The 17,740-nt window shown below is 42.4% G+C and overlaps 1 protein-coding gene across 3 annotated transcripts in view; it reads right to left on the minus strand.

The window, feature by feature from the left end:
* Positions 1-17,740, minus strand: part of CPNE1 (copine 1) — a 146,873-nt gene that overhangs the window by 2,343 nt on the left and 126,790 nt on the right. For 2 of the 3 annotated variants that reach the window (XM_088480681.1, XM_088480682.1), the window contains exons 6-16: positions 16,217-16,288; positions 13,783-13,866; positions 13,342-13,431; positions 11,654-11,752; positions 11,320-11,406; positions 10,803-10,862; positions 9,476-9,609; positions 3,113-3,167; positions 2,559-2,610; positions 1,331-1,464; positions 668-904 (exon numbers count right to left, since the gene is read on the minus strand). In XM_088480681.1, coding sequence (XP_088336807.1) covers positions 668-904; positions 1,331-1,464; positions 2,559-2,610; positions 3,113-3,167; positions 9,476-9,609; positions 10,803-10,862; positions 11,320-11,406; positions 11,654-11,752; positions 13,342-13,431; positions 13,783-13,866; positions 16,217-16,288 — 1,104 coding nt within the window. Of the gene's footprint in view, positions 1-667; positions 905-1,330; positions 1,465-2,558; positions 2,611-3,112; positions 3,168-9,475; positions 9,610-10,802; positions 10,863-11,319; positions 11,407-11,653; positions 11,753-11,797; positions 11,894-13,341; positions 13,432-13,782; positions 13,867-16,216; positions 16,289-17,740 lie in introns of all 3 variants that reach the window. The other variant, XM_088480683.1, reaches the window with a different exon arrangement.

The raw sequence follows: 17,740 nt of genomic DNA on the forward strand, positions 1-17,740 counted from the left end.
ACAAACAATGTTGAAAAGCACTATGTGGAACCCAGAATGCAGACACCAGGAGATAGATACTACTAAAAGCATGTCAGCAGTACAGCTGCAAACATCATGGTTAATAATCATGTTTACAGTTGTATTGGAAGCGAGCGTGAAATGCTTTAAGTAACACTTGTAGATCTCCCGTTGCCTGCCTTCTGGGGTTCAAACGGTGCGTTTCAACATTCAACAAGCGAACTACATAACTGTATAGTACCTATGATCGTTCTGCTTAAAGGTTGTCAGACCTTTTACTGTTAAACAGGAAAAAAATAAAATAAAAACTAGAACATAAATAAACCTAATATACGTATGCCTGCTCACTACATATTATATTCCATCATTCTTGATTTATTAACTGCATTAATCATCTCTCATTCTGTCCAACACCCATAAAAGTCAGACCTACAAATCATTGTGAAACTGGATCAGAACATTGCGGATGACCCAAGTAAATGGTACTTTACTAAAAGTTTGCTCTTTGCTTACATCGATCTATTTTTACATACCATACAATTTATGTACTTGCTGTCTATGTTTATATGAAAATTAAGATATCCAACTCGATAACAATTTTAATTTCTTCCCTGTCACATTTAAGCCACAATTTTCAAGACACCATGAAAACTAAAGATGAACTCACATTCTGAAATTGTCGGAATGGCACAAACTGGACAATGTCCCTGGCAGCAGCTTCCCCACTGGAGGACTTCAGAACTCCATTGTCCCCATCAAGAAATTCCATGGCCTTGAAATCTGCATTTCCTACTCCAATAATGATGATGGACATGGGAAGCTTTGAGGCTTGGACAATGGCATTTCTTGTGTCATTCAGATCTGTAATCTCTCCATCGGTGATGATTAAAAGCACAAAGTATTGCTGGAAATATAAAGATAGAATGCATAGGCGAGGAGGGGGGACAGGGGGCGAGGGAATAAAGAAACCAATTAAAAAGAAAAAAAAAAAAAAGTTTCCACCTCTATAAAAAAAATCTTTACAAAGAATTTTGTTCTAATTTCAATCTCATTTATGATTTAAAAGTGGTTGGCACAGATTGGCCAACAATAGCCCTGGGACTGTGAATCAACTTGACTATGCTGTATTACATTGTGTGGAGGCTGTAGCGTTATCCATAGCCTCTAGGCTTAAGCCATGAGCCTTAAAAAGAGCTTAAATATACATAATGTGACATTTCTTGTTCCTATTCCAATCTATTATATCGGCACTGTACACACTAAGTATAGAAGTTGTCTAGAAATTCGAACCGCAATTCTCTCAAATGCTCTTTAATTAAAATATACTCACAGATGCAGATTTCTGTTGTGCAGCAGCAGCTGCAAACTTGGTCACATGTTTGATGATGGGAGAAAAGTTTGTTGGACCATAAAGGCGGACCTGTGGCAGAGCTTGGCGGTATGCATCCACAATGCCTTGTACACCTGGAGTTATAATGTATTGGCATGTAAATGTACATCATTCCTACACTACAAAGAAAAGCCAGCCGGCAGTCATTCCTAACTGCAGTGGGCACTACCTTATCACCTATAAAAACACACTCAACATTGTGGTCTTATCAGTTCAAGACCGAAAGCTTCCACCAAGTTTTGACATAGAAATATACAAAATTAAGTATTAGGGACGTTTCTGTATTATAAAATAGCTACTGTACATTAAGATACTAACAGTTTCATCAGTACTAGACATAACTGTGGTCAATAACATACTTCTTTTATAATAGCCTATCACCAGGAGATACAAACAGTTCAGTTAACGAAAGCAGACTATTGACATTTTTTTATGCACTTATGCGTGTAACCAGAGCATATTTGAAAACGGTGACTCAAGGTATTACCTACTCCTAAAAAAACAAAAGCCTCCATATTTGTAGCTACAATTGTTGCTTATAGTGCAGATTATTGATTCAACTGCCTTATATGATTTTAGAAAAGAAACCATCACCCAACAGTCAAAGTGTTAACACAATAATGCTGGGCATACACGGCCAGATAAAATATCTGTCAGACCGACAGACATTTTATCTGGCAGCCTGCCAGCCGCAGGTATCGCCGGCATACACTGAGATTTCTCTCACAGTGTATCAGCCCGACATCCGCGCTCCGCCCCCTCGCCGGCATACACTGAGATTTCTCTCACAGTGTATCAGCCCGACATCCGCGCTCCGCCCCCGAGGGAGGAGACATTTCCCTGTTCCTTCCGCAGAAAATGTCTGTCTGTCGGCTGCGGCTGAGCATACACTGCCCGAAGCGGCCGACAGTTTACCGGTAAATATCGCATTGGTCGGGCATGCTGGACAATCCGGCATGCCCGACAGAGCAATATTTAACCCTCGGTCGCCCGCACACACGCTACAATTATCGGGGCGATCCGCTGATATCAGGCGGATCGCCCCGATAATTGTAGCGTGTATGGCCAGCATAAGTATTATAAAATGGATATCATCAGTCTTTTGTGAAGTTTACAAACTGTAACAATTTAGTGATTTCAGTCTGGAATGATGCATGTGACATCCTACCTGGACAATACGGATTGCTGGTGTTGAAGTTTAATGCAAACTCATGAGACACCTGGAAATTACAACAAAAAAGTTAATTGTTAAGGAAATTTAGCAATTTAATATCTCAGTTTGAAAGAGAATTACAATCAGCTTGGAAGACAAGGACAATATTGACAATGGAGCTTACGTCTACAAATGTACTGTGGACCACAGCAAGCAACCAGAACTAAATGGTCCTTTTTCTGGAGCAAATGTGACTTGTGGTCCCGTCTTACAGCACAATTCTGCACATCTTATTAAGTTGTGGATATACTGTTGCTGCTATAGAAGCATTAGGTTTCTATTTAAATAGAGATAGCACATGATTTTGTGGTATGAACTGGCACCACTGAAGCTGCAGAAGCCATGCTGTAACAAGCCAATACTGCCATCTCAGCTGCTAGAAGTTAACAGAGCAATGAATACACAGTGTGACAGGAGCAAGATGTGACTGATCAATGAAGAAAACACAGTGGTAGTTAAATGGATTTTCAGTGTGATGCTCGTAAATCTCCAAATACACATCACCGTACCTGCCAGTTTGGAGGGACTTGAGCACCAAAGCCAAAGGCAGGAAACTGTTTGTCTCTGTAAAGAAGTAAAGTTACAAAATAAGCCAGCGTAGTACAGTCCTGGACAAAACCGTTCCATATCAGAGGGCACAGGTTAATCGATGTTGCTTCCAAAAGGGGGATGTTTGTCTTACCTGTAAAATCCTTTTTTCTGAGTCCATTGGGGGAGATTAAGACTGTGGTTATAGGTGGAGCTACAGGAGTCTGGGGACCAAGGAGTTAACTTCTTTGGAAGGAGCAAAGGCTGTTCTCCTCCCCTATACCCTGCCTGAAGCCAGTTATACTTCACAATCCCAAGGAACAAGAACAGGAGATTAAAAGACCGGCATATCCGCACACACACAATCAGGCACACCAACAACTGCCTCGGAACCGGGTGCCAGAACCATGAAACCCCCAGCCAGCCATGGGTACAAGATTGGACGCCCAGTGTCCCTCATGGACTCAGAAAAAGGATTTTAAAAAGACAAAAATCCCCTTTTCTCTTTCACACAATGGGGGATACCGAGACATCCCAAAGTTGTCTCGATAAGGAAGGGAACGCTCCTGTGCTGCACTAAGGACCAGAAGACAAAAGCTGCATTGACAGAGGCGAAGGCGTCAAAGCTGTAAAATTTAAGAAGGTATGGGCAGAGGACCACGAGGCCGCCTTACAGAGCTGCTCCACAGAAGCACCACGACGAGCTTCCCAAGAGGCCCCCTCAGACCTAGTGGAATGAGCCGTCACTGAGGTCCGGATTGGCTTCTTTGCCAAAAGATAAACCTGATGAATTGTAAGGTGCAACCAGCAGGCCAAAGTTTGTTTGGAAGCTGGCCAGCCCGCTTGTGGACGTTCCAAAGGACGAACAGAGAATCCGAATTTTTTTAATGTCTTTGGTCCGGGCTTGAACTGTGAAGAGTATGGACCATGTCCAGCGTGAGCAGAGATTGACATAAGTCAGTAGTAGCCGAAGATGAAAGGGAAAGAACCACGATCTCCTGATTTATATGGAAATTTGAGGCTACCTTAGAGAGAGATAGTCCAGACAGGTACAGAGGCAGGGATGAAAATAATGAAAGATGCACAGTGAAGACAATGTACCCAAGTCAGAGACACTGCAGGCTGAAGCAACGGCCAGTAAGAACAGTTCTCCATATTAGCGAACGCAGACCAATAGTGTTTAACGGTTCAAAGGGGGATTCTTGTAGAGCCCACAAAATAAAAGGTCAGAACCCACCTGTGTCACCAGGGCAATAAAGGGGGGGGGTTTAACTTGAAGGACTCTTTGCAGGAAGGCTTGAATAGCAGCGTTGCAATAAGATCGAGAGGGCAGACACCTGCACCTTCAGGGAAACAAACCCAAACCAGTCTGTAAGAAGGACAAAACTCTGGAAAGGCGAAATACTAGAGAATCCCAACCGCGGGGAGACCACCACTCAAAATATGCCCGCCATACATGATAATAGAACCTTGCAGAGGAAGGTTTCCTAGTTCAGAGCAAGGCGCAGATAACAGAATGTGAGAGACCCTTGGCCTTTAAAGGTTTCAAAAGCCACCCTGTTACAGCAAGATAGGCAAGGTCAGGATGAAGACAGACCATGAGTGAGAAGGTCCGACCAAAGAGGAAGGCACCAAGGGGGCACTATGTACAGACTCTGAAGCTCTGCATACCAGGCTCCCAGTGGCCAGCCCAGTGCGATAAGAATAGCGGTGACGCCTTCCTGCTTTAACTTGCGAAGGACCCACAGAAGGAGATCAATCAGAGAAAAGAGGTACACAAGTGGGAAGTTCCACGGTACTGCAAGTGCATCCACCAAGAAGGCTCCCGGGTCCCTCGCGCAGACACGTAGTGAGGGAACTTAAGTCAATGTTCAGATGGCCCCAGCGATGGATTAGCATCTGGAAAGCCTCGAGATACAAGAGACCGTCCTGCCAGCTGAGGAAGTCTGCCTATCAATTTTGGACGCACGGGATGAAGACCGCTGAAATGGCAGGGAGAAAGTGTTCCTCCTAGAAGATGAGACTGACTTCCTTCATGGCTCTACAACTCTTGGTACCACCTTGATGGCTAATGTAGGCAACCACCTTCGTGTTGTCGGATTGTTCCTTCACCGCCCAATGCTGAAGGAAGGGCCTTGCTTGACAAAGTGCACGGTGGACCGCTTGGAGCTCCAGGGCATTAATTGGCAAGCCCGCCTCCAGGACAGTCTATTTGCCCTGAAAGGTGTGACTGCCAGTGAAGGCTCTCCAGTTGCTGGCTTCTGTGGTTAGAAGAACCCAATCGTGGATTAGGAATGGGCGACCCTTGTCGAGGCAAGACAACTGGAGCCATCACAGGAGAGAGAGTGTGTAGGATCTCTCTGGACAGAACGAGGGTCTGGAATCCACTATGTCAACATGGAGACCAGCTTCCCCAGAACTCGCAAACAGAAATATATTCAAAATTTCATACTTTTTGTCTACCAGAGCAAAGGTTTGAAGTGATGTCAGCTTTTACCTGGGAAGGAAAATCCTCTGAACTCTGGAATCCAGTAGAGCGCCCAGATGAAGCATTTCTTGAGACTGAGTCATGCTGGACTTGTGACTGCAACAAGTACAGGGTTAGATGCAGGTGCTCCTGAAGAATCCATCCAGTAAAATGTCCAGAGACTGGGCTAACAAAAAGGTGGTCATCTATGTATGGTAGAATTTGAATTCCTCAATAATGAAGGTCGGCCGCAATGACCTTCGTGAACACCCAAAGTGCCAAAGAATGTCCAAAGGATGATGCCAAAATTGAAAGTGGTCCCTCAGGATGGTGATACAGAGGAACAACTGATGGTCCTCCCTCATAGGCACATGTAAGTAAGCATCCTGAATGACCAAGGAGGCCATGCAATTGAATGGCGCCATGGCCTGCATGATGGAGCAAAACAAATCCATTCTGAACCTGGGAACCCCGAGAAACAAGTTGAGTGTCTTCAGGTTGAGGATGGGCCGGAAGGAACAGCCTGGTTTTAGACGAGAACAGATTTGAATAAAAACCCATCCACCCCCTCTGGGGAAGAAGAACTGGAACTATAACATCGGAAGTCAAGAGTGTCCTGATGGAGGACCGGAGGGAGGCCACCTTACAAACATCAACTGGTAACCCAGTAGAAAAGAACTGGAGGGTGTTGCTGAAAGGTTGAAGAGAATCCTTGGGATGTAATGCCCCTTACCCAGGCGTATGAACTTATCTCCAGCCATACAATGATGAAGCACAGGAGATGGCCACGCACACAGGGAAGTCCCAGGTGGGAAACCGCTCAGTCATACCACAGGCTTATCGGCTGATTTAGAAGCTTGGCGGTGGCCTGATGGCCTGGGACTTATGGAGGTAGAGGGCTGAACTCTGGAAGAGGGCTGACTGCTCGCCTTTCCGTGTGGCCGAAAGGAGAATGCTTTGGACCTTGGAGCATCGAGAGAAGGATAGCCATTTTGAATGCCGCTAATTCTACCCAGCTCGAAACCAAATAGAACCTCACTGGAGAAGGGGAGAGCCTCCAGAGCCTTCTTGTATGGGCTGTATGCTCTCCAGGAGCAAAGCCATAACGCCCATCTAGCTTCCACGGAGGAAGCCAACACCTTTGAGGATAGGATTCACGAATAAATAGCGATCTTGCTCAAGAAGCAACCTCCCTGATGGTATCCGACCAACTAGCTGCCGAACTGAGTCCTTCCTCCAGGGAATCCACCCAGTGACTGTTTCTTTGGCAACCACGTCTTGGTGTAAGGCAGCCCTGGCATTTAGTAAAAAGGGATTTAAGGAAGTTCACTAACTTACTGTCCGTGGGGTCCCCGAGAGGCCAATTAGGGAATGGAGTGTTTGACTACACTTATCGAGCAATATGGGTATCCACTGGGGGAGGAAATTCACTATTTTTTTGATCTTCTGGAGAAAGTTTATAAAAAGCCAAGATCCATAGGGACACTAAGAATTTTGTATAAGGATGATACCAAGTTTCCCACTATTTATCCTTCTGCCGAGCTCAGGGAAGGCAGACTGGCGGCTCCTTTTTTCTTTTGAAGAGGGGCGCTTCCGAAGCCAGAGAGACATCCGAATTCTTAATAAGTAAAGCAGAACTAGCAGCTTTCACCAAGTCACCAACATCGACTTGAGCTAGGTTCTTGTTATGTGCCAAGGCAGAATCAACCTCCGGTGTCTGATAACTCACCATCTTCCAAGAAGTTGTCAGACTGGGAGTCATAGCCTGAATGGAGGGGCAAAGAACCATCACTTCTGGGTGCCTTTAGCTGAGGGCTCCAGCATGTAATGTAGGGAGCTGGAGACCTGCATCAAACCCTAGACAGATTGGGACAAACCCTGTACCCGAGCTTGTTCTGAGAGGGTTGGTTGCTGGTCCCTGAGAGCAGGATGAGAAGAGGCCAGTTGAGATCTGTCGGAAGCAGTTGATGGAGGGTGGGGTTGCCTGGGAAGCTGCTAGTGGAGATATCAACTCCCACATGGGAAGAAACAGGGATGCTGCCCAAGTAGGTTCCTGTGGAGTCATGTCCAAGAGAGAGACTCATCCTGTGCCTACGCAGAACATCGGTCCCAAAGGCCAGAGTGATCCTGAGCCAAACCTGAAAAATTTTCTTTACAGGCTTTGCAGGTACTCCTTAGCACAGGAGCACCTCTTTCCCGGGAAGTCTTTGCATAGGTTTCCTTGGAAGACATTGTGTGCTGTTCAATCTTGCTGACACTGACCGTAATAAATGTGACATGTGGGGGCAAGAGAACTAAACAGACCACGAATAAAAGAATATGTAGTCTAGTTATGCAATATTTCTGTAAGCCCCAAGTACAGTGTAGTGACTACAAACAGAGAAAAATAAACTCCTAACCTGACTAATAGTAATATGTTTTAATTCGCTCCTAAAGCTAAAAAACAATGACTAGCAGACAGAATATCAGATAGTAATTGTAACCTGAGATCTAATAAAAATAATAAACTGCTGAAGTGTGAAGCTAGACTGATCAAACTAGCAAAAGGCACACAGAACAAACAGTTCGTGCTCAGAAATAATTATACAGAAACAGAACAGGCACAATAGTCCTAACAACTAAATACCAATAGGTGAGGAAAGGGATAGGAAAAAACCTGGCACCACAAGAGAGGTATACGGAAGTCAGGATGTTCTCTCTTCCAGTGCAGACAGGCAGCTCAGTGTTGCGAGATGGCTGCTCAACGTCTGGGAGTGGGAGGAGAGAGGAGCCTTTGGCGGGGAGCCCAGGAGTAAGCCAAAGGGGAGGGGGTGGAGAGAACAGGGGAAGGCTCCATCCCCTTCTGGCCAACCCAAGGGACCTGCCATCTAATAATGGTGCACCCATTACAGCAGTGTCCCTGGTGGTCTAGTAGTAGCACAGAAAGGACTATGCACCCCTGCCAGCGCCGTTAGCAGCTATAAATCCTCTTAGCGCTGATAGGACAGAAAACAGTGTTAACAGGGGCAGCGCTTGTAAAACAGTTTTCCTGGTTTCAAGCAGGGTTTAGGGGACGAGGAGCATGTGCTGCTTCCAAAGCAGTTAACTCTTTAGTGCCCTGACTCCAGCAGCTCCCCTTATACGCATAGTGCCAATGTCCCCTATTGGATGAAAGTTTCCTCAAAAAACAGGGAATGCGCGGAGACGCACATGCCACACAGTAGTTTATGTAGATTCACGGACACATATAAAGATATCATTGCACAAATTATCTTTCTTTGCCATTGTCCTATTGCCTCTAATGGTAATCCATGTACGTGATATTCTATGCACTTTGTGGGGCACTATTTACCTATTAAAGTCAGCTTCCTGACAGTACACATTGCAACAGACACTTTGTAACTGGCTCATCACAGCTCTGGCCACAATAGGAGCAAAGAGGAGAAATTCCACTACTTTGCCAGGTTTTCACTGGCTGATCCAAGCTGGGGTACATTGTGACTTTCATATTGGCTGAAAGTGTGTATATGCGACTTAAAAACTTAGTACATAAGAGCTACACATTGCTGCAGAAAACGTTTCTCTGCATCATACATCTCTTACAACATATTAACATGAATAAAATGTCACTTTTACTAGTCTCTTACATGTACAGCTCCAGTTAGAATTGGTTTCCCTCGTAAGAATAGAAAGAATGTTAAATAATGTGTGTAATTCTAAATGTACTATTGACAGGATACCTAAAGGTACATCTCTGCTATACGTCAATAACCAAGAATGTTGAGAACATGTATTTTATTTCTTGCATAAACGATACAAATCAGAGCATTTTTACACTTATTCAGAAACTACTGTCCTTATGTGGGAAAGTGCACCATCTATAATAAGGCAGCCTTACGTGTCATAGTCTTGGACCACATTGCCCACACACCAGATAGCAGTCAGGTACTCATTAACACCAGTTGGGCTGATGTAGTGTAGGGAGTCTGGTGACTTGGGATCTCCGTTGGAGCCAGTGAAATCTATGCCCACCTGAAATGATTAGACATTTGTACATAATTATTAGACTTCTAGATCAAACTAAATGGAAGCTGTGAAAATATATGCAACATTTTAGTATGCTAGCTAAAACTCTTGTGTTGCTGGAACTTGCTGCATAGAAGTACTGTTACTTGGAAAAACACATTTCTATGAAGTGCATCTTGCAGATTACACTGGAAAAGAAATGGCCACACACAATGTCATTCAACTAAAAAAAAAAACTGACACGTGAGCAGTTGATAATCCAATGCAACCAATGTAGGGGATACACTGATAATCTGATCCAGCTGCAGAAAACTAATTGAAAAGTGAAATCAAGATGAGAGATTAGTAATTTCCTTAAAGTCCAGTGGTTATACAGGTTTCCTACACAGCCCATGCACTAAAATGGGTTAGAGTGCCTAATTTATCATCACGGTATCCAGATGGTAGATAGTCACTAGGATGACGGGGCACCTGGTGAGGGTTAGGCTGCAGAAGATAACATTTATAGTTAGGCACTAGGGAGAGGGTTAGGGTTAAAATATATACAAAAAAAAAAAAAAGTCAAGATCTTTTGACCATGTCGACCCAAGTCCATGATGATCATGTACCTGTTGACTTAACCCCAACCTATTGTTTGTCTTCCTTATGGTTTCTATTGACTATCTAGATATTGTCTATCAATCCACACCCATCATATCCACACACTATACTCTAGAGCAGAGGTTCCCAAATTCAGTCCTCAAGGTACCCTAACGGTGCAGGTTTTAAGAATATCCATAGTTAAGCACAGATGTTTACATCAAAAGACCGAGATACTAATCAAGTCACCTGTGCACAAGCATGGTTAACCTTAAAAACTGAACCGTTCGGATGCCTTGAGGACAGAGTTTGGGAACCTCTGCCCTATAGTATCCAGTGCCGCTCACAAAACTTTTCCTCAATGTAATTATAAAATAAAAACAACATGTAATATTTATATAGTGTTAGTCTGCTTATAGTTATCATGGTTTAATAGCACCAGTTGAACTATGCAGCACTGTACAGAGAATGTGTAATAATAAGTTGCACTAGGACAGTCCCTGTCCTAGTGCAACTTATAGTCTAAATTACCATTGCAGTCATTTGTACACCCATTATCGCCCGTGCAACAATAGTGTGTTTGGTATTCGTTACAGCGCTTTACAGATATAGTCACTTACAGTGAAGTTGATCTGGCAACCACCCATGACGTAGTCCAGGAATGAATACTCCACGTCTATCTAGAAAAGCAAATAACCAGATTTCAGTAGACAACTACATGGGTGCATTCCTAGATTTATTTGTATTTGCATTGTGTATACTAAAGAGGAGAAAGTACACGCTTTAAAAAAAAAAAAAAAAAAAAAACCCATAACAATATACTGTACAGCCTATATGCAAACAGTATTTTCTGTGCACAACTAAAATGTACCCATCACTTGCACAAATCTGGTATCGAGCAACAGTAATGTCCTGGCTTCTCAGAAACAGGTATTCGGCATTCACATGAACCTGTTTTGAAGAGAGTGGATTCATGGGCCATAAGCTACACTTAAAAAGTACATTTTAGAGTAAAGATTTTACTATGTCTGAACTGAAACAAGCACAGGTCATGTTACATAAGCACACAGGACATATTACATACACCCACGACCTATGAGGTAAAGCATTTATACAGGAGTAGAGAGATATACTTACTTTACATGACTTCACACGGACAACACCAGAGTTCTTGTAACCCTTCTTCTTCTGCTTCTTCTGGGGATTAATGCACTCAAATTCCACCTATACAAAACAAAGATTTTTAGAACTCAATAGAGTAATCAAGTAGTGTCATTTGGCCAAGGCAAACAAAGAATCTCATTGGGCGGACTAAGGTTGTGCAGATCCATAATCATATCCTAGAATTCCACATGCACATTTGAAGAATCCAGTGTTTATTTATAGTGTTAAATCATATAGTACCCTCCTTTTAGTAAGGATGTAGGCAAAATGATTGGGCAAGCATGAGTAAAAATATTAAAGAGCTCACCGGAGAACCTCCTCCTGCTTTCTGCAGCTGAGACAAGTTAGTCTCAAATATCCCTATCAAGTCATGAGAGCCATCGCTATCATAATCAGTACAGTGTACCTAGAGGAAGAGAGGCAGGCAGTGAGAAAAGGTTATAGGGCTCACCGCTTGCTCCTGAGCTCCCAGCAGCTTGGATGTGATGCACTCGAATTCTCCTATGAGATCGGAGCTGGAGCTGTCGTCATGATCACTAACGGATAGCTGATATTAAAAGCAGACAAGTGAGCCCAGGCATACATCATTTGTTTTATCTTTACTTTGTAAAACGTTCATGTTAAAAGGCTTATATATATTGTTTACCATACAATTACTACAGTGGACAGTCTATACATTTAAGTAAGATTTTTTAAAATATGAAGTTTCCCAAATTCTGCTTACAAGAGAAACTTGCAGGTATAAAACTACCTTCCCCGATCTATTTAATCAACTGTGCCAAACACTTGCTTACTAATTATTCAATCCACATATAAGCATGTAATCAACCACCATGTGGTGATATCGGGGCACATAGAGAGATAGAGAGCGCTCTCTCTCTATATACACACAATATATATATATATATATATATTAGAGATGTGCAGGCTCGGATAGGTTCGAGTTTGCACGTGGAGTTCGGATTTTTCCCTCCAAAAAAACGGAACACAGAACGAGGCAAAACGTCATCTTACATGGACGAACATCATCATTCCTGGACAAAAGACCAGGAATGATTATGTTCGTCCATGTAAGATGACGTTTTGCCTCGTTCTGAGTTCCGTTTTTTTGGAGGGAAAAATCCGAACTCCACGTGCAAACTCGAACCTATCCGAGCCTGCACATCCCTAATATATATATATATATATATATATATATATATATATATATATATATATATATATATATATATATATACACACACACACACAATATATATACACAATATATATATATATACACACACACATACATACCATTCCCCAATACTTACTGTCAGGATGCAGACGTCGGGATGCCGGTGCCAGGATTCTGACCGGTGTTGGGATTTCAGCGCCGGGATTCTGAGCACCGGCATCCTGACAGCTGGGATTTAAACTACATCCCGTATGGCAAGTGTTTTTCTTTGGTTTCTACTAATTTGCTAGTGCTTCAGATGCATAGAAAGTAAATCATGGAATTAAAATGCTACCATGGAAATCTGCAATGAAGAGATGTATTGGCTTACAGTACTGCAACACTAAGCATATAGAACACAGATTCTCTGTCATATAAGTGTTCAAAGCTTTAATCACAGCAGCAGTATACTCGTAGCACATAGAAACAAGATTCGCCTTTTGTTTCACTATTCTAGTTGGGCTCATGTAATATCATCCTGTACCTTGTTAAGCATTTCAGAATGGTAAACAGTAAAAATTAATATGCTATATGATGCTAACACATTGAGATAACTAATAGATAACGAGCTGGAGGAAATTCAAGAGAAAGCAGAGTCTTTCTTCAAATCCTAACATGACACTTAAATCTTTAGACTTTAATACACCAGTATTAACCATTTGGGACCGGCTGAATGATTAACTTGGCTGAAAGCCATGTTTTCAGAAAGCTAATAAAGTCTAAAGTTTTCCAAGTTGTTATCTTAAAAACTTATCACACATGTCCCATACATTGCTCACCTTGATGGGTTTGTTTAAGTCTCCACCACATAAGCTTTGCAAGGGAACACTGAACTTTTTCCAACAAGGATTAAGATTGTTCTTGATCACCTAGAGGAAAAGAAGGATACATATGAGCATAACATTTATCCTTTAAGATAGCTACACATACTGCAACATTTCCTTTGCACATGTGATGTGTTAAATGGCAAAGTTGTTGCAAAGTAGAAGATGCTGTTTTTAGGGTAAAGTAGGGGCATGCTACAGTAACAAACACAAAAGGGGTAAATGATTAAGTCCAACAAAATCATCATATGTGGTTAGTTTACCATTACAACCCCACAATAGGTTTATTAAGAGCTGGAGTTTTCAGTTTTACATTTTTATTCCTTAGTGAGAAAGCATCTATATTAAGAAATGTGTGGGGTTTATATGCATTTTGCAAAATCTTTGTCACTGTACCTCTGACCTGTAAGCCAGCTGCCAGGACCCATCATCGCCTTGTCTGAACATCTCCAAGAATGGATCAGACTTGCCAAGGAAATCCTGGAGGAAAAAAAAAAAAAAAAAAAAAAAAAAGGCAGGCATTTCTATACCAAAAGATACAAGAATCCAACATAATACAATTGTAATAATAACACACACTAATTATATATATATTATATACATGCATATACTCACACAACCACAACATTAATACCACCTGCCTAATATTGTGTAGGTCCACCAAAACAGTTCTGACCGATCGAGGCATGGACTACACAAGACCGGCGAAGGTTGGTGGTATCTGGCACAAAGACATTAACAGTAGATCGTTTAAGTCCTTGAAGTTGTGAGATGGGGTCTCCATGGCTCAGACATGGTTTTCCAGCATCCCACAGATGCTAGATCAGATTGAGATCTGGGGAATTTGGAGGCCAAGTTAACACATTTTGAACTCTGTCATGTTCCTTAAACCACTCCTGAACAATTTTTGCAGTGTGGAAATGTGCATTATCCTGCTAAAAGAGGCCGCTACCATAAGGGAATACAGTTGACATGAAGGGATGTATTTGGACTGCAATAATGTTTAGATAGGTGGCACGTGTCAAAGTACTATTCCCATGAATGCCAGACAGGGCCGTAACTAGGGTGTGCAAACAGTGTTGTTTCACATAGCCATGTTGGTGGCACCTTTGTTGCCCCATGGTCTCTGCATCTTGCTAGCAGGGCGCCATTCCAACTGCTGTGACGCCACCTGGAGCTTCCGCTTGACACGCCAGGTATGGTCACCGCCACCTATACAGCCTTCCTTCACCCACCCCCCGGGTATGATGTCATGCGCTCAGGGGGTGTTGCTGGCACAGGGTGCTGCAACACCCAGTTATGGCGTTGATGCCAGGACCAAAGGTTTCCCTGCTGTAATGGGAGTGCAGAAAATGGCTGCTGAGAGCCATGTTGTGTGCAGTGCTTTTATGAATGTGTCAGGCATTAGATAATGGTCAGACATTAGGTGGTGGTCAGGCATTGCATTAGATGGTACAGGAATGTGGAAACTAGACACCATAAATCCTCAAGGCGTTGTCTTTAGGTCTATACACATGCGAAGTTTGTTATACCTTGTCTTACCAATATTTAACCAATAGAGTAGCTTGAAATAGACTTAAACCCATATTTTTAAGTGGTGTCAGCAGGCTGGTATAAAAAGTTCAGGACAATGGAGATTCAGTTGCCTTTGACTTTCTCTCAATGTGCGAGATTCCAGCTCCAAGGTGTTGGAGGGAGCTCCTGAAAATGAACCATTTATGTCCTAAATGATCTGACGAGCAAGTGTTTAATATGTTTTCTTTTACTTTGTAATAAATGTCTTTAACTGATATTTGTTTGTGTGACTTGATTAACGTCTTTGTATCCAAGAATCTTATCTTGTTCCACCGAGAACACCAGCAGAACATTACACTGCCTCTGCAAGCTTGTCTTCTTCCCATAGTGTGTCCTAGTGCCATCTCTTCCCCAAGTAAATAATGCACATGGACCCGGTCATTCACATGATGTAAAATAAAACATGATTCAGACCAATCCACCTTCTTCCATTGCTCCATGGTCCAGTTGTGACGGTCATGTGCACATTGTAGGCGATTTCAGCGGCAAGCAAGTAAGCATGGGCACTCTGCGGCTACGCAGTAAACTGCGATGCATTGCCGCCTTGGAACTGCTCTTACCCAGTCTAGCCATCACAATTTGGTCCTTGTCAAAGACTCTCAGATCCTTATGCTTGCCCATTTATTTTGCTTCCAACATATCAACTTCAAAAACTGACTGTTCACTTGCTGCCTAATATATCCCATCTATTGACAGGTGCCATTGTAATGAGATAATCAATGTTATTCACTTCACCTGTCAGCTCTCATAATATTGATGTTTGCAACAGCTTTATATATCCGATGTTACAAAAAGAGGAAGTTAAAGTTGTATCAAATCTATATAATAATTTCATAAAATCTGTCACATATCGAACCAGTGGGAACCAGGTGTGTGTCACAGGTGAACACCGCCGCTTCAACGGCTCCCACTGCTAGAGCGATGCAACAGACCTCAACCAAAGCCAGAGAGGAGGAGAAATCCCTGGGAATTGGTAAGTATGCAGTCGGGGGAGTGTGTGGAATGGAGAGGGGTGCAGATAGGAACAGCAGCTGACAGAGGAGGACAGGATCACACTTCTTTACAAATGCCACACTCAAAATAGGCCTCAATTAGATCTAAAAACATGAGTCCTGCCATGCTGTATTTTATACTGGTGTAGTCATTGGTCACTATCAGTGGCTCAAATTAACATTGAGGAGGGCCAAAAATATGGTCTGCTTCAACTTGGCTTATCAGCATTATATTCACTATAGGGAACATTTTATTAAAATACCTTTTTATCGAGGTTCCTTGCTTCCACTTCTAAATTCACAACCCGAGTGTCCTTAATCTCCTCTGCAGTGATCTGGTAGAAAGAGAATCATTAGATCACACATTTCCTTGTTGATACAATGCACTGTATAAACTGAAGACAATTGGATTGTACATTGGTCATGTTAATATAAAGAAAGTTGTACATTTATTGTTAGCTAGTCAAACTGAAAAGCAAAAACATGTCTGATATGATGTACAAGTACATACAAGGTCATTTGTTAATGTTTTAGTAATCGTCTCCTTTTCAATCCATTCCATCAGGCACAAGACTAACTACAGCATTGTAGAGTCAGGTTTGTAACAAGCCTGGAACAATTTCATATTGAGGACAATGATTAATAAACTTCATTAAAGTATAGTTAGAAAATAGTATTTCATTAAGTACTACAGGCAGGTGGAAAGAAGTCCATAATTATATTGTAGCAGCGGTTCCAAAGCCTGGTGCCATGGGGAACTTGCAGGGGTGCCATGGAGTAGGTGGTTCAGGACCAAATAAAATTATTTATGGTCAATGTTATAAGCAAAACCAGAGCTGGTGGTTTCCAATCATAAAATATGTGGACAAACAGTAGTGCAACCCTGTTCACCATCACATAACTGAACCCAAGGATGACTAAAGCACAATTTATGTAATACATTTTTGCAGAATCCCTCAATAAAGAAACTTTTGACAAAGTGGCGCCATGAAAAAAAAGCGGATATTCGAAGGCTCTGTGAACCTCTACTATAGCAATAAAGGGTCAGTGCACTGTAATCAGGAGGAAAAAAAAAGAGGAAGGTTTTGGCACTCAAACACACATTCAAAACTTATGGATTTAAAGGAGTTTTGCTACTCCTTTAAATCCATAAGTTTTGAATGTGTGTGTTCAGTACCAAAACCTCCCTCTTTTCTCTTTCATCCTATCTGGGGAACACTGCAGCCCCCTGGGAAGGGGATTCTAAGGTAAAGCTGTGTGCAAGACTTTCCACCTGCAATTAGAATCTTTAGAGGTAAAATTTGGCAAACTTTGCTAAAGTATGAATGGTGAACAAGAATACCATATTACACAACACAGGCACCTACAGCTGGTTACTTCTGGGTATGTATGGTCATGCTGCTGCAACACCTCTTGGTTGGTGTTGGCCAAATCCCCACTGTCAACTATGGTCCAGAGCTGAACTTGGTAGAGGGCAATAGACTGAGCTAGGAAACACTGAGCTGAACTGAAGAGAGGCTTATTCACCCCCAATAAAATGACTTTAAAAAAAGTCCAAAAATTCCTAGCTGAAGGCGCTAGGAATATTGCAGCATTCAGATATTTTTAGAAGTTCAGATGAGACACACAAAACACAATGTTGAAAATGGTATAATCACTTCTGGATAAAAAGTGCTGCTGCTGCCCTGTTTTCACATACACGTTGGCAGGGGGTAAATCAGCGCCCAGCCTCTTTAAAAGAAAGAAGAGAGTTTACAAATCTTGCATGATGATTTGTACCCATATCC

This window comes from Taudactylus pleione, unplaced genomic scaffold (genome assembly GCF_031769625.1).
Source record: "Taudactylus pleione unplaced genomic scaffold, aTauple2 ptg000256l, whole genome shotgun sequence".
NCBI classification, from domain to species: domain Eukaryota; kingdom Metazoa; phylum Chordata; class Amphibia; order Anura; family Myobatrachidae; genus Taudactylus; species Taudactylus pleione.